We start from the raw sequence: 13,492 nt of genomic DNA on the forward strand, positions 1-13,492 counted from the left end.
GGATGAAAATGTAGACACGCCTGAGTGGCCAGTGTCAAAATCGATATTGGATGTGTGTGGGGCAGATGTACAGAATATCCATCGAAGACGAGGAGTCAGAATAATATTGATAGCTCTACGACCTTGCAGCCTCCTAAATGGAAAAGGACCTTCTCTATGGATATACCTGGCGATATACCTCAAGATGTGGAACAAGTTACTCGCAGGGAACGTGATGGAAGTCCAGTTAGGATCGATTGCCCTCTGGCTGTAAAGAAATACAACAGCAATATGAACTTCGTTGATAAATTCGATCAATTAAAAGCGTGTTACTCCATCGACCGAAAATCCCAAAAGTAGTGGCACCGAATTTTTTTTCATTTCTTGGATTGCTGCGTTATCAATAGGTATATAGCTTACAAAGAGCTTCTGATTAACAGGCCTCATTTGGATGAGTTGACATTGAAGGACTTTCGCCGCTCAATTTATCAGGGGCTGTTAGCACCTTGCTACGTAAACAAGCGAGCTCAAGGAAGTTCCGCGATCAGCAATGGATCAAGCCCAAGATCTCCTGCACCAGTTGCTATAAAACGGTATAAGCCTAGCGTGCCTGCTGAAATCCACCATGAGAGTAATCGACACCAACCGCTTAGAGGCACAGCTAAAAGATGCGCCTTTTGCAGTACCAAAAGCGTCCCTGTCCACACAGTATGGCAATGCAGAACATGCCACGTCCCACTTTGCCTCCGAAAAGGAAAGACATGTTTTTCAGATTTTCACAAGAAATAATTATTTGTAAATTTATTACCAAATTTTGTATTGTCTTTTTTCTAAACATAAATAAAAAAGTGAAGTAATTGAGTGCATTAGTTTTAACAAATTTTTGTACCCTTTAGTCATAGTGGTTACTGGTGGTGACCACCTTGTTTCTCAAAAACCTAACGGTAATTATTCTTTTTTTTGCATTCGTGTGTTACTTGTATTCCATATTCACCAATTAACAACAAAAAATTTATGTCTCAGTAAAGAGCGTGACGGAAAGAGTTAAGAAGTTGTCTATTAGTTAATATACAAAAAAACAAGCATTATAATTAAATGAAGCAGTAGACGGAGAATTATAAAATTCGAAATTAAGAACTAAAGAAACGTGATGAATATCCATGAGCGATATTGGTGAAAAACATTACTCTTCTTCCATACTACAATTTATTATAACTTGTATAAAATTAAGGAAACTATCAATGAAAAAAGAGTATCCTATCTTATGAGCTAGAGAAACGACGTTATCAGCATGCGAGCAGTACAATTTATCTCTGCTATTGGACGAAATGTATCAAACTACAAGCAACAGTGATCCAGAACTTGGACTCGTAAACACTCAGTTGGTCCAAAAGAGTATTACTATTTTAAGCATAACGAGGTAAGAACGTTAGCTTTAGTGGTACTGCGATGAGAACACATCCACCTCTAAAAATACCACTTTTGGATTAGTTCCTGCCCTTGCAATAAGCATTATATATTTGTGAATATGAAATTTCACTATCGATGAAATCATCGTTAAGCCAGGTCTCAACACATAAAACGACGGCGTAATCCATATATTGACTAAAAGTTCGAACTGCTTCTTCACTCGATCGAATCACTGATATAGGGTTTTGCAAACAGAAATGTTATTTTGATATTCAAAGAAAAATGCTATTCTTTTAATAAAAATGACCACCACAACCACGCTTACAGGACAATTTCCTTTTCATGAAATTTTCCATAAGCGAAGTGCAAAGTGGCTGCTCTATGTCCTCGATAGCCTCACGAATTCCATCTTTGAGGTCTTGAATCGACCCTGGGCTGCTGGCGTAGACCTTCTCTTTCACGTGGCCTCAAAGAAAAAAGACACAAGGTGTTAAATCACAAGTTGCTTGTGTGGCACGTAGCGCCGTCTTGTTGAAAATAAACGTTGTCCAGATCAATACCATCCAATTCCGGCCATAAAAAATCGTTAATCATCTCTCGATAGCGCAATCCATTCACCAATAACACCTGTTATTGGAAAACCCTTTACCTTCTGAAAGTAGACATCAATTCACTTGAACTGCTTGTAGCTTTGGGTCGACTTACGTTGCCATTTCTTGACCCTCCTTGTTTTCTAAAGAACGTGAACGGCGTAAGTTAACGTTAGCGGGCCAAAGGTTCGGCGAAATTAATTATGATAAAAAGGAATAGAAACGCCCAGCTTTTGGAGTAACAGGCGAAGTTTATTGCTTTACTAAAGCACAACGTAATAGATACTTTCTGCCAAAACCGGCATATTTATTATAATCAATTATATTATCCGCAGAGACAGAAGGTAAGAACGAGTATTATCTATAATAATTGAAATGTAGCTGTCAGAGATGTTGGAGGCGAATTTATTTAAACTACATATCAAAAGTGGGCCTTTAATTTTGGCCAAAGTGTGGTGCAACAGTAATTATGTATAACTTACTTGAGAGTTATTAAATTTTATTAAATTAGTCATTTTTACGAAATTGAATTTTTTCATCCGTTCATTTCCACACGCATATGAATATTTTAATGCAGCAGCACTCAATAGAGAAATTTAAATTTAAAGTTTTGTAGGAATCAATTTTGAGTAAAGCGTTGCAGATGCGCGCCCTTCCTGTACTCGTATACTTTATTGCTTTTGTTTGTTTTCTTTTACCGTTATTCTGTTTTTAAACACATTAAAAACACACTTTAAAAACACTGCACATTTTTTGGTCTCAGCAGTAGAAGGCGGAAATTTTTGTCGAATAGTGAAATGTAAAACGTGTTAACATAACCCTACTCGTTTACATACATTAAGCGCTCTACTCGTATAAAAATAATTTGCCATTTTTATGCCTGAATTATAAAATTTATTATATCTTTAGGACTCCGCCAAAATATTTCGGAAAGGTATTAATGCTTGCATGAGCTGGACCGATTCGAAAATTCAATACTTCCAAGATCGCAAAGTTTTTAAAAATACTTTTTTCAAAACATAACCGCAGATAGTTGAAGAACTATCTTGGCGTCAGTCTTGACAAAACGCTTACGTGGAATTCCCATATTGAGAGAGCTACTTCAAAAGCCACAAGGACATTCTTTGCCTGTACAAGGCTTTTTGGTAAGACATGGGGACTAAACCCTAGAATGACCTTCTGGACATTCACCACAGTTGTGAAACCCATAGTCACTTATGCATCCTTAGTATGGCGGCCCAAGGTCAAGCAAAGAAAGGCAGCAAACGAATTAAGCAAACTGCATCGCCTGATATGTGTTGGTATTACAGGGGCTATGAAAACATGTCCCACGGATGCATTGGGTGTGCTCCTGAACATACCACCGCTTCCAATTCTAATTGAAAGGGAAGCTCGCTCGAGTGCCTTAAGATTAAAAGGTATATCTGAACTTAAAAGTGAGGATATGAAAGGACATTTCAAGATCTTGGAAGACTTCCTACATAGTCCCATTCATAGGGATGATATACTATCACCCAAACCAATACTCTTCAGGAACTTCCAAGTTATAATTAATGAACGAACAGACTGGAGAACTAACTCTATCACTTTCAAACCTGGCTCCCAGCTATGGTTTACTGATTTGGACCCATCATTGGAAAATGGTAGAACAGGGGCAGGAATCAATGGGCCTAAATTCAAAAAATCGATTCCGATGGGATTCTACCTAACAATATTCCAGGCAGAAATACATGCCATTGAAATATGTGTGAGAGAATGCCTTAGCAGGAAAATGAGAGGTACTCACATCTACACACTTTCATATAGCCAAGCGGCTCTAAAGGCCCTTCTATCAACAACTATCACCTCTAAATAGGTAAATGATTGCCTAAACCTCCTAAACACGTTAGGGAACTTCAACATAGTAACACTATGCTGGATTCCGGGACATGAAGGACATGAGGGAAATGAAATGGCTGATGACCTTGCAAAACAAGGAGCAAATATGCAACTTACTGGTCCTGAGCCTTTCTGTGGACTGACAAAAGGCCACATTAATGAATTCCTTAGGAAATGGGAATAAAGAAAACTTGCCGCACACTGGCTAAACTGTGCCGGTCAGCGTCAAGCCAAACTATTCCCAAGTCCCAACAAAGGAATATCTGACAAACTTCTCTCACTAAACAGAGTAGATCTGCGTCTTTTAACAGGATACCTTACAGGTCACTGCAGCCTGAGGTACCATCTAAATAATATTGGTCTATCCGAGACCAATGTCTGCCGCTTTTGCGAAATGGACATAGAAAGCTCAGAACATGTGCTTTGTAAATTTCCTGCGTTGGGCAGACAGAGATTTCACCACCTTGGTGGTATCCTAGTATCTCCATGCAATCTTTGGAACAACAAACCCAAAATTGTGCTAAAATTTTTAAAAAGCCTAAAACTCTAGGGTTACAAAATAGGCCTTTCACAATAGATCAGCCCTAGTCGCAGTGCGTAATGGCCTTCTAATAATAATAGTAATAATAGTTGAAGAACTTGAGTTTAATAGATTTATTAAAAATTATTATTACCAGAATCCAAATAACATTATTTGATGTTTTAAAGTTTTCAAACCGCAAAAGTATAATATTTTCAACGTTTCTTCTCTCAGAAATCAATCTAGTGGCATTAGAGATGTTTATACTATAATTAGGCTGTCAAGCGAAATGGGAATAAGCCATGCAAATCATCTTGAATGACTCTTTTGGACTCAATGTTAATCTCCATAATATAATGAATATTGTGACGGGAAAATCTTCGCTTACATAGGTTACGTTAGATGGGAAGCTCTTACAAATGAGTTAAGTTATATCTCTACATTTCCTTAAAACGTCTCGATATTTTGGTGAACCCAACCGGCCCATCTAGCTAAACTGTGTTTAAACTGTTCAGATCATCGAAGAAGTTGTACCTCAAAGCTCAGAAGCGCATTCATCGAAATGCGGAGATCGGACGCTGTCTCTTCCGGACACCGAATCTGGCGACTATGTACCTCTTTCTGAGAACCTCGCACATGTCATTGGTGCCCAAATTAGTACAACAATGGCTAGTAGCTGATGTAGCTGTATCCTTAACTTGCGAAAACAAGAAGCCCAGTGGGTGTAGCCTACTTATTAAGATACTATATGCAAGTGCCGATATATATGTACATATACTTAAAAAAGTTCAGTGGTTAGAGGTACTTAGGCAGAATAGCATTTGCAGTTGTAGTTATTCACGATACCGAGCTCCTATTAAAATTTGTGGTGTGAGTTTTGATGTTGTTACACAAATGAAGACACCTGCAGCTTTACTATGTCGCCTCCGAAGGGTAGACGGATTTTTATGGCAGAAATTCACTAGGCGATACGGCATTACATGTCGAGTGACGACCGCTATTACAAAAACTTCTATATTTTGGTGTTACACACCCACCCCAACCTTACCGCATGGTACTAATCGATCCGACTGCAGCGGCCGCCTTATTGTTTGTGAAATATTGATTTTCCAGTACTGATATAAAGCAATGACCTACTTTTGACCTCGGCTCCACACTGATATACGCACTATATCAGTCAGTCGATTTTTCAATATCTACATAAATAGGAACATACATACAAGTATATCACCCAGACTTTTCTTCATTCAACTTTCCTCACTTACCTCTCTTTCCGTTTGCGTCTATTTGCTATTGCAGAGATGAATGGAAATATCTGTATGACTTAAATGTGAAATTCAGTAGAGCCTCAGTTAATCGGATGTCCAGTCGATTGGCAAGGCACAGTTCCAAACAACAGCAAAAGCGGGGACGCCGTAGTACATCACAAACGCATCGCCGCATATGCAGTGATAGCAATAGTAACGGTTGTCATGCTTCATATGACATTGTCGGTAACTATAAGTACAAAAGCAGCAATTTTGGTGGTAGTGGTGTCTTTAACATTGATGGTAATATTATTGAGAAGCTCAAATTCAAATACAAAAACCTGAATTCGCTACACCAAAGGTGCGTAACAGAAGCTAAAACAACAACATTTTATCCACCATTTGGTGATATATCGGCAGCAACCACCATGACATCGATCACCACAATAAACGATAGTACACCACCACCACCACCTACACCACTACAATCGCCACAATCTATGGCCGCCGCCAATAAATCCTATGGTTACGATGGCATCTGTAGCAACGCATACAAACTTGATAGAGATTTTGTGATCGATGTCAAGGGCAGCCAAATGATTAGCAGCGGCAGTGTTGGTGGTGACAGTGCAACACCGCAGAGTGAAACCGAATGCACACAGCTGCAGAGACAGAAACGTCACTGCATGTATTTGAAAAACTTCGACTACCACCCAACTTTGTTGAGTAGAGGTCAAACGAAGCAGTTACGGACGACAATGGAAGCGATCGAAAACAAATCCTATTTCAAATTTTTGCCCGAAATGGTGAGTGAAGTGGCATTGCGGCAACGCCAATGGCAACGGCGACAAACACGTACTGCTGCACGCAAACGTATATTGGCATTGCAGGACACACAAACTGAAACCAGTACAACAACAACTACTACTACCGACAATGGTGGCAATGATACGCTAAGTGCGGACCTACCGCGAGCATCGTTAAGTACAGCTGATCTGTTAGATATAGCGCGGCAGGTCGCCGTTGGCATGGTGAGTACTGGCATTTAATTGTTTTTTTTTTTTTTGCAGTTACTCTATTTTTGTTTGACTGTTATGTTGTATGGATATGTTTTAATTAAGAGTTTGCATTTTGCGATTGTACTGAGCCGCCTACATTTTGCACTGATGGTCAGTTGATTGCTTTGTGACATAGCCATAAGCACACTGACATACATGAGAGGGCGGAAGTACATTGCCGCAAGCTGGTCTAGCGCGCCGACTTTTTTATGTGTGTGAGTGAAGAGGTTTAATGATGCACATTTCTTGCAACCAAGAATATACATATGCACATACCATATATAGTATGAGTCCAATTCAAGAGATATTTTGTGTGGTTTAGGCCTCTGGTGGTAGGCATACTTTTTTTGTTTCTGACAGCCACTTAATTGACTTTCTAAATCTGATGGCATTGCCCGTTTCGTCAGATTGATTTTAGTTTGCGAGATAACGGTATTTGAAAACTTGCCTTAAGGCTACTGAAACCCCATTCAGAAACAACCTTACATCATAAGGTCGGCTGTGTTCGTAAATGCGACATGACTTGCAGCATAAGCATCAGTGGCAACACTGCAAGTTTGACATTTGATACTTCTTATACAATTTTTGACAATTTGCAAATACGTTTGTTTGCATTTTTGAACGCGTATAATATTATACTAAAATGGAAATTTTGCTGAATCTAACACTAGACGGAATTTGTGAGCAAAGAAAATATAGATTTTCTTTAAATTTAAGAAAAAGAAGGCTATTGAAGTCAAAGAGAAAAATGTTTAGGTACAAATGTTTGTCTTTAAAAAGAAAAATACCTAAAAACAAATCGTTTATTAAAACAATAAAGTCGTTTCCCGAGGACCTTTTTCTATTCCCATTTCCGAATGAATTGGGCCACTTTTAAAGTAAGGTTTTATAAATTTTATGAAAATTAATAATTTATAGTTTCACTTTAATAATTTGCTGTTGGAGGAGTCATTGAGTGCCTTGTACCATAAACTTCGTCGAAGTCCTCAAAATACCTCCAGGATGTAGCTTCTCTACCGGAAGAATTATTTCTTTTCTTAATGCGCTTGTACGTTACCAAGAGATTTAAGCATTTTCTCTGCGCTGTGGTGCTGTCCAGTCTTATATTGGGATTTACATTTTTAACTTCGGTCACAACTTTCTTCCACAATACATTTTTTTTCCTTCTACCCGATTTAAACTCGTCCTCCATATTCAACCGTACTCTCAGCAATAACTGTGTCTCCGCATTACTGAGATTTTCACTAAAAATTTAAAAATAATAATTTATACAATTATTATTAACATAATTTAACTAAATTTCAATACAAAAATTAAAATAAAACAGTTTTGCTTACTTTTCATCAGACATTGTAGTTAAATGCAGTAAACAATTTTTTGATAGAAATTATGAGTGACAACTGATAGAATTGTTGTCTTTTTGAACGCTTGATTATTGCAGTGCTGCCATACTGGCATTTCTGAACGTTCTGTTTGTTATGCAATTGTAGTTTGCGCGTCATGTTGCATTTACGAACACAGCCGTCACATCATTTAAATCTTATATATATATAAATAAAGAAAATAAATAATTGGCGCGTACATTTCTGTAAGGTGTTTTGTTGAGCCCTTCCTTTTATTTGTAGGGTGCGTCTTGATATTGTTCCACAAATGGAGGGTCCTACGGGTTAAAGGTGACTCCAAACGACAAATGGTTTTTATGAGGAGTTTGGCGGAAATACACTCGGAAGTTTGCCATTGCCTGCTGAAGAAATAAATTGATAGCCGACTTCATTGGCAGACGACACAATATTATTTAAGAATTTTCCTCAAAATGTTTTAATGTAGTCGTTTTAGTCAGCCTTTGATAGCCTTACTATTTATAAGGTTAAATATAGTCTATAAGATAGTATGATTTGGTTTCCAAACATCTTCTTCAGATATTCTGAACTGCATTTTGAACTACTTGATCTAATCAATTTGGTTTAACTAGGAAGGGATATCTCTCAAGAAGGCTTTTAGCTAGTAGCTTTGTTTTAAAGAATAAAGAATACCTGCTACTTTTTTCAGTTTCAACTACTAGTTTTTCTTTTTTTCTTTTTGATGCTACTGACAAGTGATCAGCATAAAAATATACTCGGCACATTCAAACAGATGCACTAAGCATCAAAAACAAAAAACAGATTTTAACAATGGCTGCCTGACCACAAATGAAAACTTAAAGAATTGAATTTATGCTCAAAAAATATAATCTTAACTTATTTATGTTTTAGCAAAATGTAACAAAGATGGTTGAATACTTTACAAATAGCAGTAATCAGCAAAATGTTACTGATAATGAAATTTAATTTGCATTACCAGTAAACTTTTACTGATCACTGAAAAACATTCCAGTCAACATATTTGTTTACCAATTTTTTTTACTTATTACTGAAATAAATTGCAGCAAAAATATTTTTCCAGTAATGAATAAAAAAATATATTATATAATATTTTTCTGGAATTTTTTCATTAATGAGTGATTGTTTGTATTACTTGCTCAATGACCCAACTCTGGTTCACCTTCAACGCTTTGGGGTAGGATTTCCCATTTTAGTAGTTCCAGGTAGGTTGTCATGCTGTAGAATCACTCTTTCATGCCTCTCCGCGTATTGCGGCCGCTTCTCGCGCAGTGCTCAGCTCAATCGCATCAATTGAAGTCGATACCGATCCCCAGTGATGGTTTCGCTTGGTTTTAACAGTTCATAATAAATAACACCAACTTGGCCCCACCAAATACATAGCATAACCTTCGCAACGTGAATATTCGGCCGAGGCGACGACGTAGAAGCATGGCTGGACAGTCCCCCTTTTTTGCCGCTGGAGCAGTTGTTCACAGGCGAAACAACGACGTTCAACATCCCTTGGTTTTAACTCATAAGGAACCCAAGCCCTCTGTTTCTGAATCATTCCCAAAGCATGCAATCGCTTGGAAATGGATTGGCGGCCTAATACTGAAGAAATCTCTTCTTGCGTTTAATACGGATCCTCATTGAGCAATGCCTCCAATTTAGCGTCTTCGAAAGTTTTTGGCCTTCCTTCACGCGGACGGTCGTCAACATTAAAATCACCGTCTTTGAAGCCACGGAAACAATCTCGACCCCTTGTTTCATTTAAGGCCGCATGTCCATAAACTTTTTGTAGCTCTCGATGCGCTTCAGCCACCCCCAAAAGCACGCGTTTGCCTATTAAAATCATCTATTCATTTGCTGACAAAAAGCCTGCTCAAACGGTTTTTCGGAAGGAATATTTTGATAATTTGTATTGAAACACGGCCATCTCCAACGGATTGTACTTATACACTTTACTTCCTGCCGCTTGTTTTTAGTATCAGTGGGTTCTCTTTTTACAAATACCCTGTCTCAATCTGCCTCAATTTCATCACATGTTTTTAAAGATACTTTTGTATCTAAGTATAATAGCATGAGCTCCGTAAACGCATTCCAGTCTGTACGATGATTGTAAAGTGGTCGATTTTACAATTTGTTAGGTTCTTGATATAATTGACGAGCGATCAGAAGAGAGCTCAGGATAAGATTCAGTTGTCAGCATGTTTGGATTAATTTATTTTATGATGTAAAAGTCAAGCAAGTCAAGAACTTCCTTAATGTCTGAAGGCCAATAGATGGGTTCTTCTGTACTTAAAAAGTTACAATTTTGTACTCTGATAGCGTTAAGTAGTGCGGTTCCTTTGGTTTTTGCTAATCTTGAACCCCACATCAAAATTTTTACGTTATAAACTCCTACGGCAATAAATTTATTTCCAAGCGTTTTAAGGGGGTATTCTAGTCTAGAGGCCCAAATTTCGAGCATTTTTTGACGATGAATAAAAAAAAAGCTATTGATATTTTTACGATACATTTTTTTATCATTTATTTATTCATATATTAGGAGCACACAAAATAAATTTGAAAAAAAAAAATGAATTTTCATGGAGTTATGCGTCCTTGAAGTGGAAGGGGGGAAAAAAAGGCAGTGTCCCCGTCGTCACGATTTCTACCCTTGTGGTCATCTGAAAAAAAAAAACAAATTCTTAATTAATATGAATGTCATTATCGTATGAACCAGAAAAAACGGAAAAAAAATTTTTTCCATAAAATGGCGGCTACTCAAAAAATTGAGGTCGATTTTTCTCTTATCATGACAAATTTCAAGCAAATCGGTTGATTAGAACTTGAGATATCGTGCCGACCGTATCGCAAGAAGTAGTTTCGAGAAAAACACGTTTGAAGTTCGCCGTCCGCTCAAACCAGTCTAGCTGTTGCGTCACTAAAATAGTTGTAGCTTCGAAAATAATTCGAATTTTGAAAAATCCTTTTAGGGAGATATTTTTGAATAGTTAAACTATCAAATTTTGAAAAAAAAAATTTTCGATTTTTTCAAATTTCTAGACTAGAATACCCCCTTAAGGTACATAGTTAGTGTATTGCGTTATTTTGTTGTTGTGCTTCGGAGGGCAGTAAGCAGCTTATATGGTCAACGGGTCTAGAGTGTCATTTACTTGAATCTTCGTTGCTTGAAGATAGTCCATTTGATATTCCTCCATTTTGTTAAACATTCAATTTCGTCTCAGTATAATAGCTGTTCCGCCCTGTGTTTTATTGTCAGGCTGAGTGGTACATATTATTTTGTAGCTTTTGTCATAAAAATTAATTTCAGATGCCAATAATATGTCCATGTTGCATTTGTTAATAAAGGTTTTTGTTTCAAGAATATGTTGATTTAGTCCGTTCACTTTCCATAAGGCTATTGTCATTTTACTTTGCTTGACCATCGATTTTAGTGACCATCGGTTTGATCGACTGTAGCGGCGCAAAATTTCTAATGCGTTAAAAAAGTTTCCTTATCAAAAAACACTTTAACATTTTTAGAGCGAGATTTCTCGTTTCCATTAGGCATTCGTTGGTGACCAGGATGGAGATTTCTCGTTTTCATTCAATAACAATAACAATAAACAATTCACTGATTGTTTTCGTTCTAACGGCATTTGTACTGCTATTGAACGTTATCCATTGGGTTTCTATTTCAATTCGATTTTTATTTCGGAGTGATTTGTGCATACATACATTCAAGTGTTTAAATAATCATAGTAATTATTAATTTTGTTTTAAAGTTGTATACTTTCGTTATGGATTAGGAATACAGTTTTGCGAAGGACTTTCATAATATTTTTATGAATATTATTTTTATTGCACGCCTCACAAAGTAATTTTCAACTTTAAAATCACTGATCATATAGTAAATTTCAACAATACATTAGCGGGCGTCAATGTGTTAAAATAGTACACACAGACGCACATTCATTTGAACCCATTAAAAAACACCAAAGGTACAACAAAGTGTACGTAAGAAAATCGCGAAATACCACACAAAAACCGGTTTGATAAAATTTACCCCCAACATACTAATATTCAAGTACTTTATTTATTTATAATTATTTATAAAATGAAATAAGTTTATTACATAAATGCATAAAACATAGCACGTGCATCGACACCTTCAGCCAACTAACATTCATACCCACATGCATATGTATATCCATACATACTACTATACATGCATACTAGGGTGTCCGTTATTTACCAATTTGATTATTTTTCTTGCGACGCCCCCTAAACTTTTAGTTTTCCGTCTAAGAAAAATTATCAGATCAAAATCAGCTCTTAACATTCAGAATAAACCTTGCCCCAAACACGATATATTTCCCATTTACATAACATGGGATTTTGCTACTTTTTGGAATAAACTTTTTTTTCTCTAGTATGCTAATTTACAGCTATGAAAAACACATATTCTGATGGCAATTTTAACTCTCTGCAAAAAAGATCTCTTACAATTTTTCGATAAATTGACTCCTTTAAAAGTTAATCGAAGTTAAAGTTGAACTGTGTGTAAATTTCAGACTTTTTCACTTTTGCAGCAAAATTATTATTATTGTAGTAAACTTCTCACGTTTATATAAAAAAATAATCAATGGACCAGAGCCAAGTAAAAATTATTCAAACATTTTTCCATTTACAGTAAATAATCAACTAATATTTCTGAAAAAATTCATAAATTTTTGTCTATTGCTATGAAATGTCTTTTTCATCTATTTTTACAAGCATTTCTGCCAACATATGGTTTGGTTTTTTCTTGCACATTAGGGTGTCCGTCATTTACCAATTTGATTATTTTTCTTGCGACGCTCCCAAAGTCAGTGACCTTCTATTGATAAAAACAACTTTAAATCTATACAAAAAAATAAATTGAAAAAAGTCTTAAAAGAAAAAATACCAGAAATAAATTCGAAAATTGATGAATACTTGAATACTACGCTACCTCGTGATGATTATCGAGAATTATTAGAGCTAAGTAAAATATTTTTAGGCGCAATGAATGTCAAAGAAATCAAATTTTATAAACCGGGGGCATTCCATCACGCTCGATGGATGTCCAAAGCACTTTATTGCTTAAAAATGTATATTTTTGAGACAGTTTCAAGTTAAGCGCAGCAAATGAACAAAGTTTGCAGGACATAGCATTGTTCGTCGTTTTTGTGTATGTTCCATTTTGGTACTCTGCACCGCTAGCTGCAGCTGCACCGAATCAAGACCTTGATTTCATCAAATCTGTTTACCAATATAGAACGATCGACAGAAATCTGTCCGATGCAGTTTTCAGAAAATTTCGGAATCATCTATGGTACTTAAGTCCTGAAACAGGGGCTCTAGCATTTTTCGATAAAAGTTTATCTTTAAAGCAAAAAATGGAGAAGCATTAAAATTGATCGATGGCGATCAGTTTGATGCT

The 13,492-nt window shown here is 36.6% G+C and overlaps 1 protein-coding gene across 2 annotated transcripts in view; it reads left to right on the plus strand.

Annotated features, from left to right (window-relative positions):
• The window catches only part of LOC129245176 (tyrosine-protein kinase receptor torso), a 130,295-nt gene that overhangs the window by 92,054 nt on the left and 24,749 nt on the right, over positions 1 to 13,492 (plus strand). For both annotated transcript variants that reach the window (XM_054883198.1, XM_054883199.1), the window contains exon 14: positions 5,677 to 6,655. In XM_054883198.1, the coding sequence (XP_054739173.1) occupies positions 5,677 to 6,655 (979 nt within the window). The remainder of the gene's footprint in view (positions 1 to 5,676; positions 6,656 to 13,492) is intronic.

Source organism: Anastrepha obliqua, chromosome 4 (assembly GCF_027943255.1).
Source record: "Anastrepha obliqua isolate idAnaObli1 chromosome 4, idAnaObli1_1.0, whole genome shotgun sequence".
Lineage (NCBI taxonomy): Eukaryota > Metazoa > Arthropoda > Insecta > Diptera > Tephritidae > Anastrepha > Anastrepha obliqua.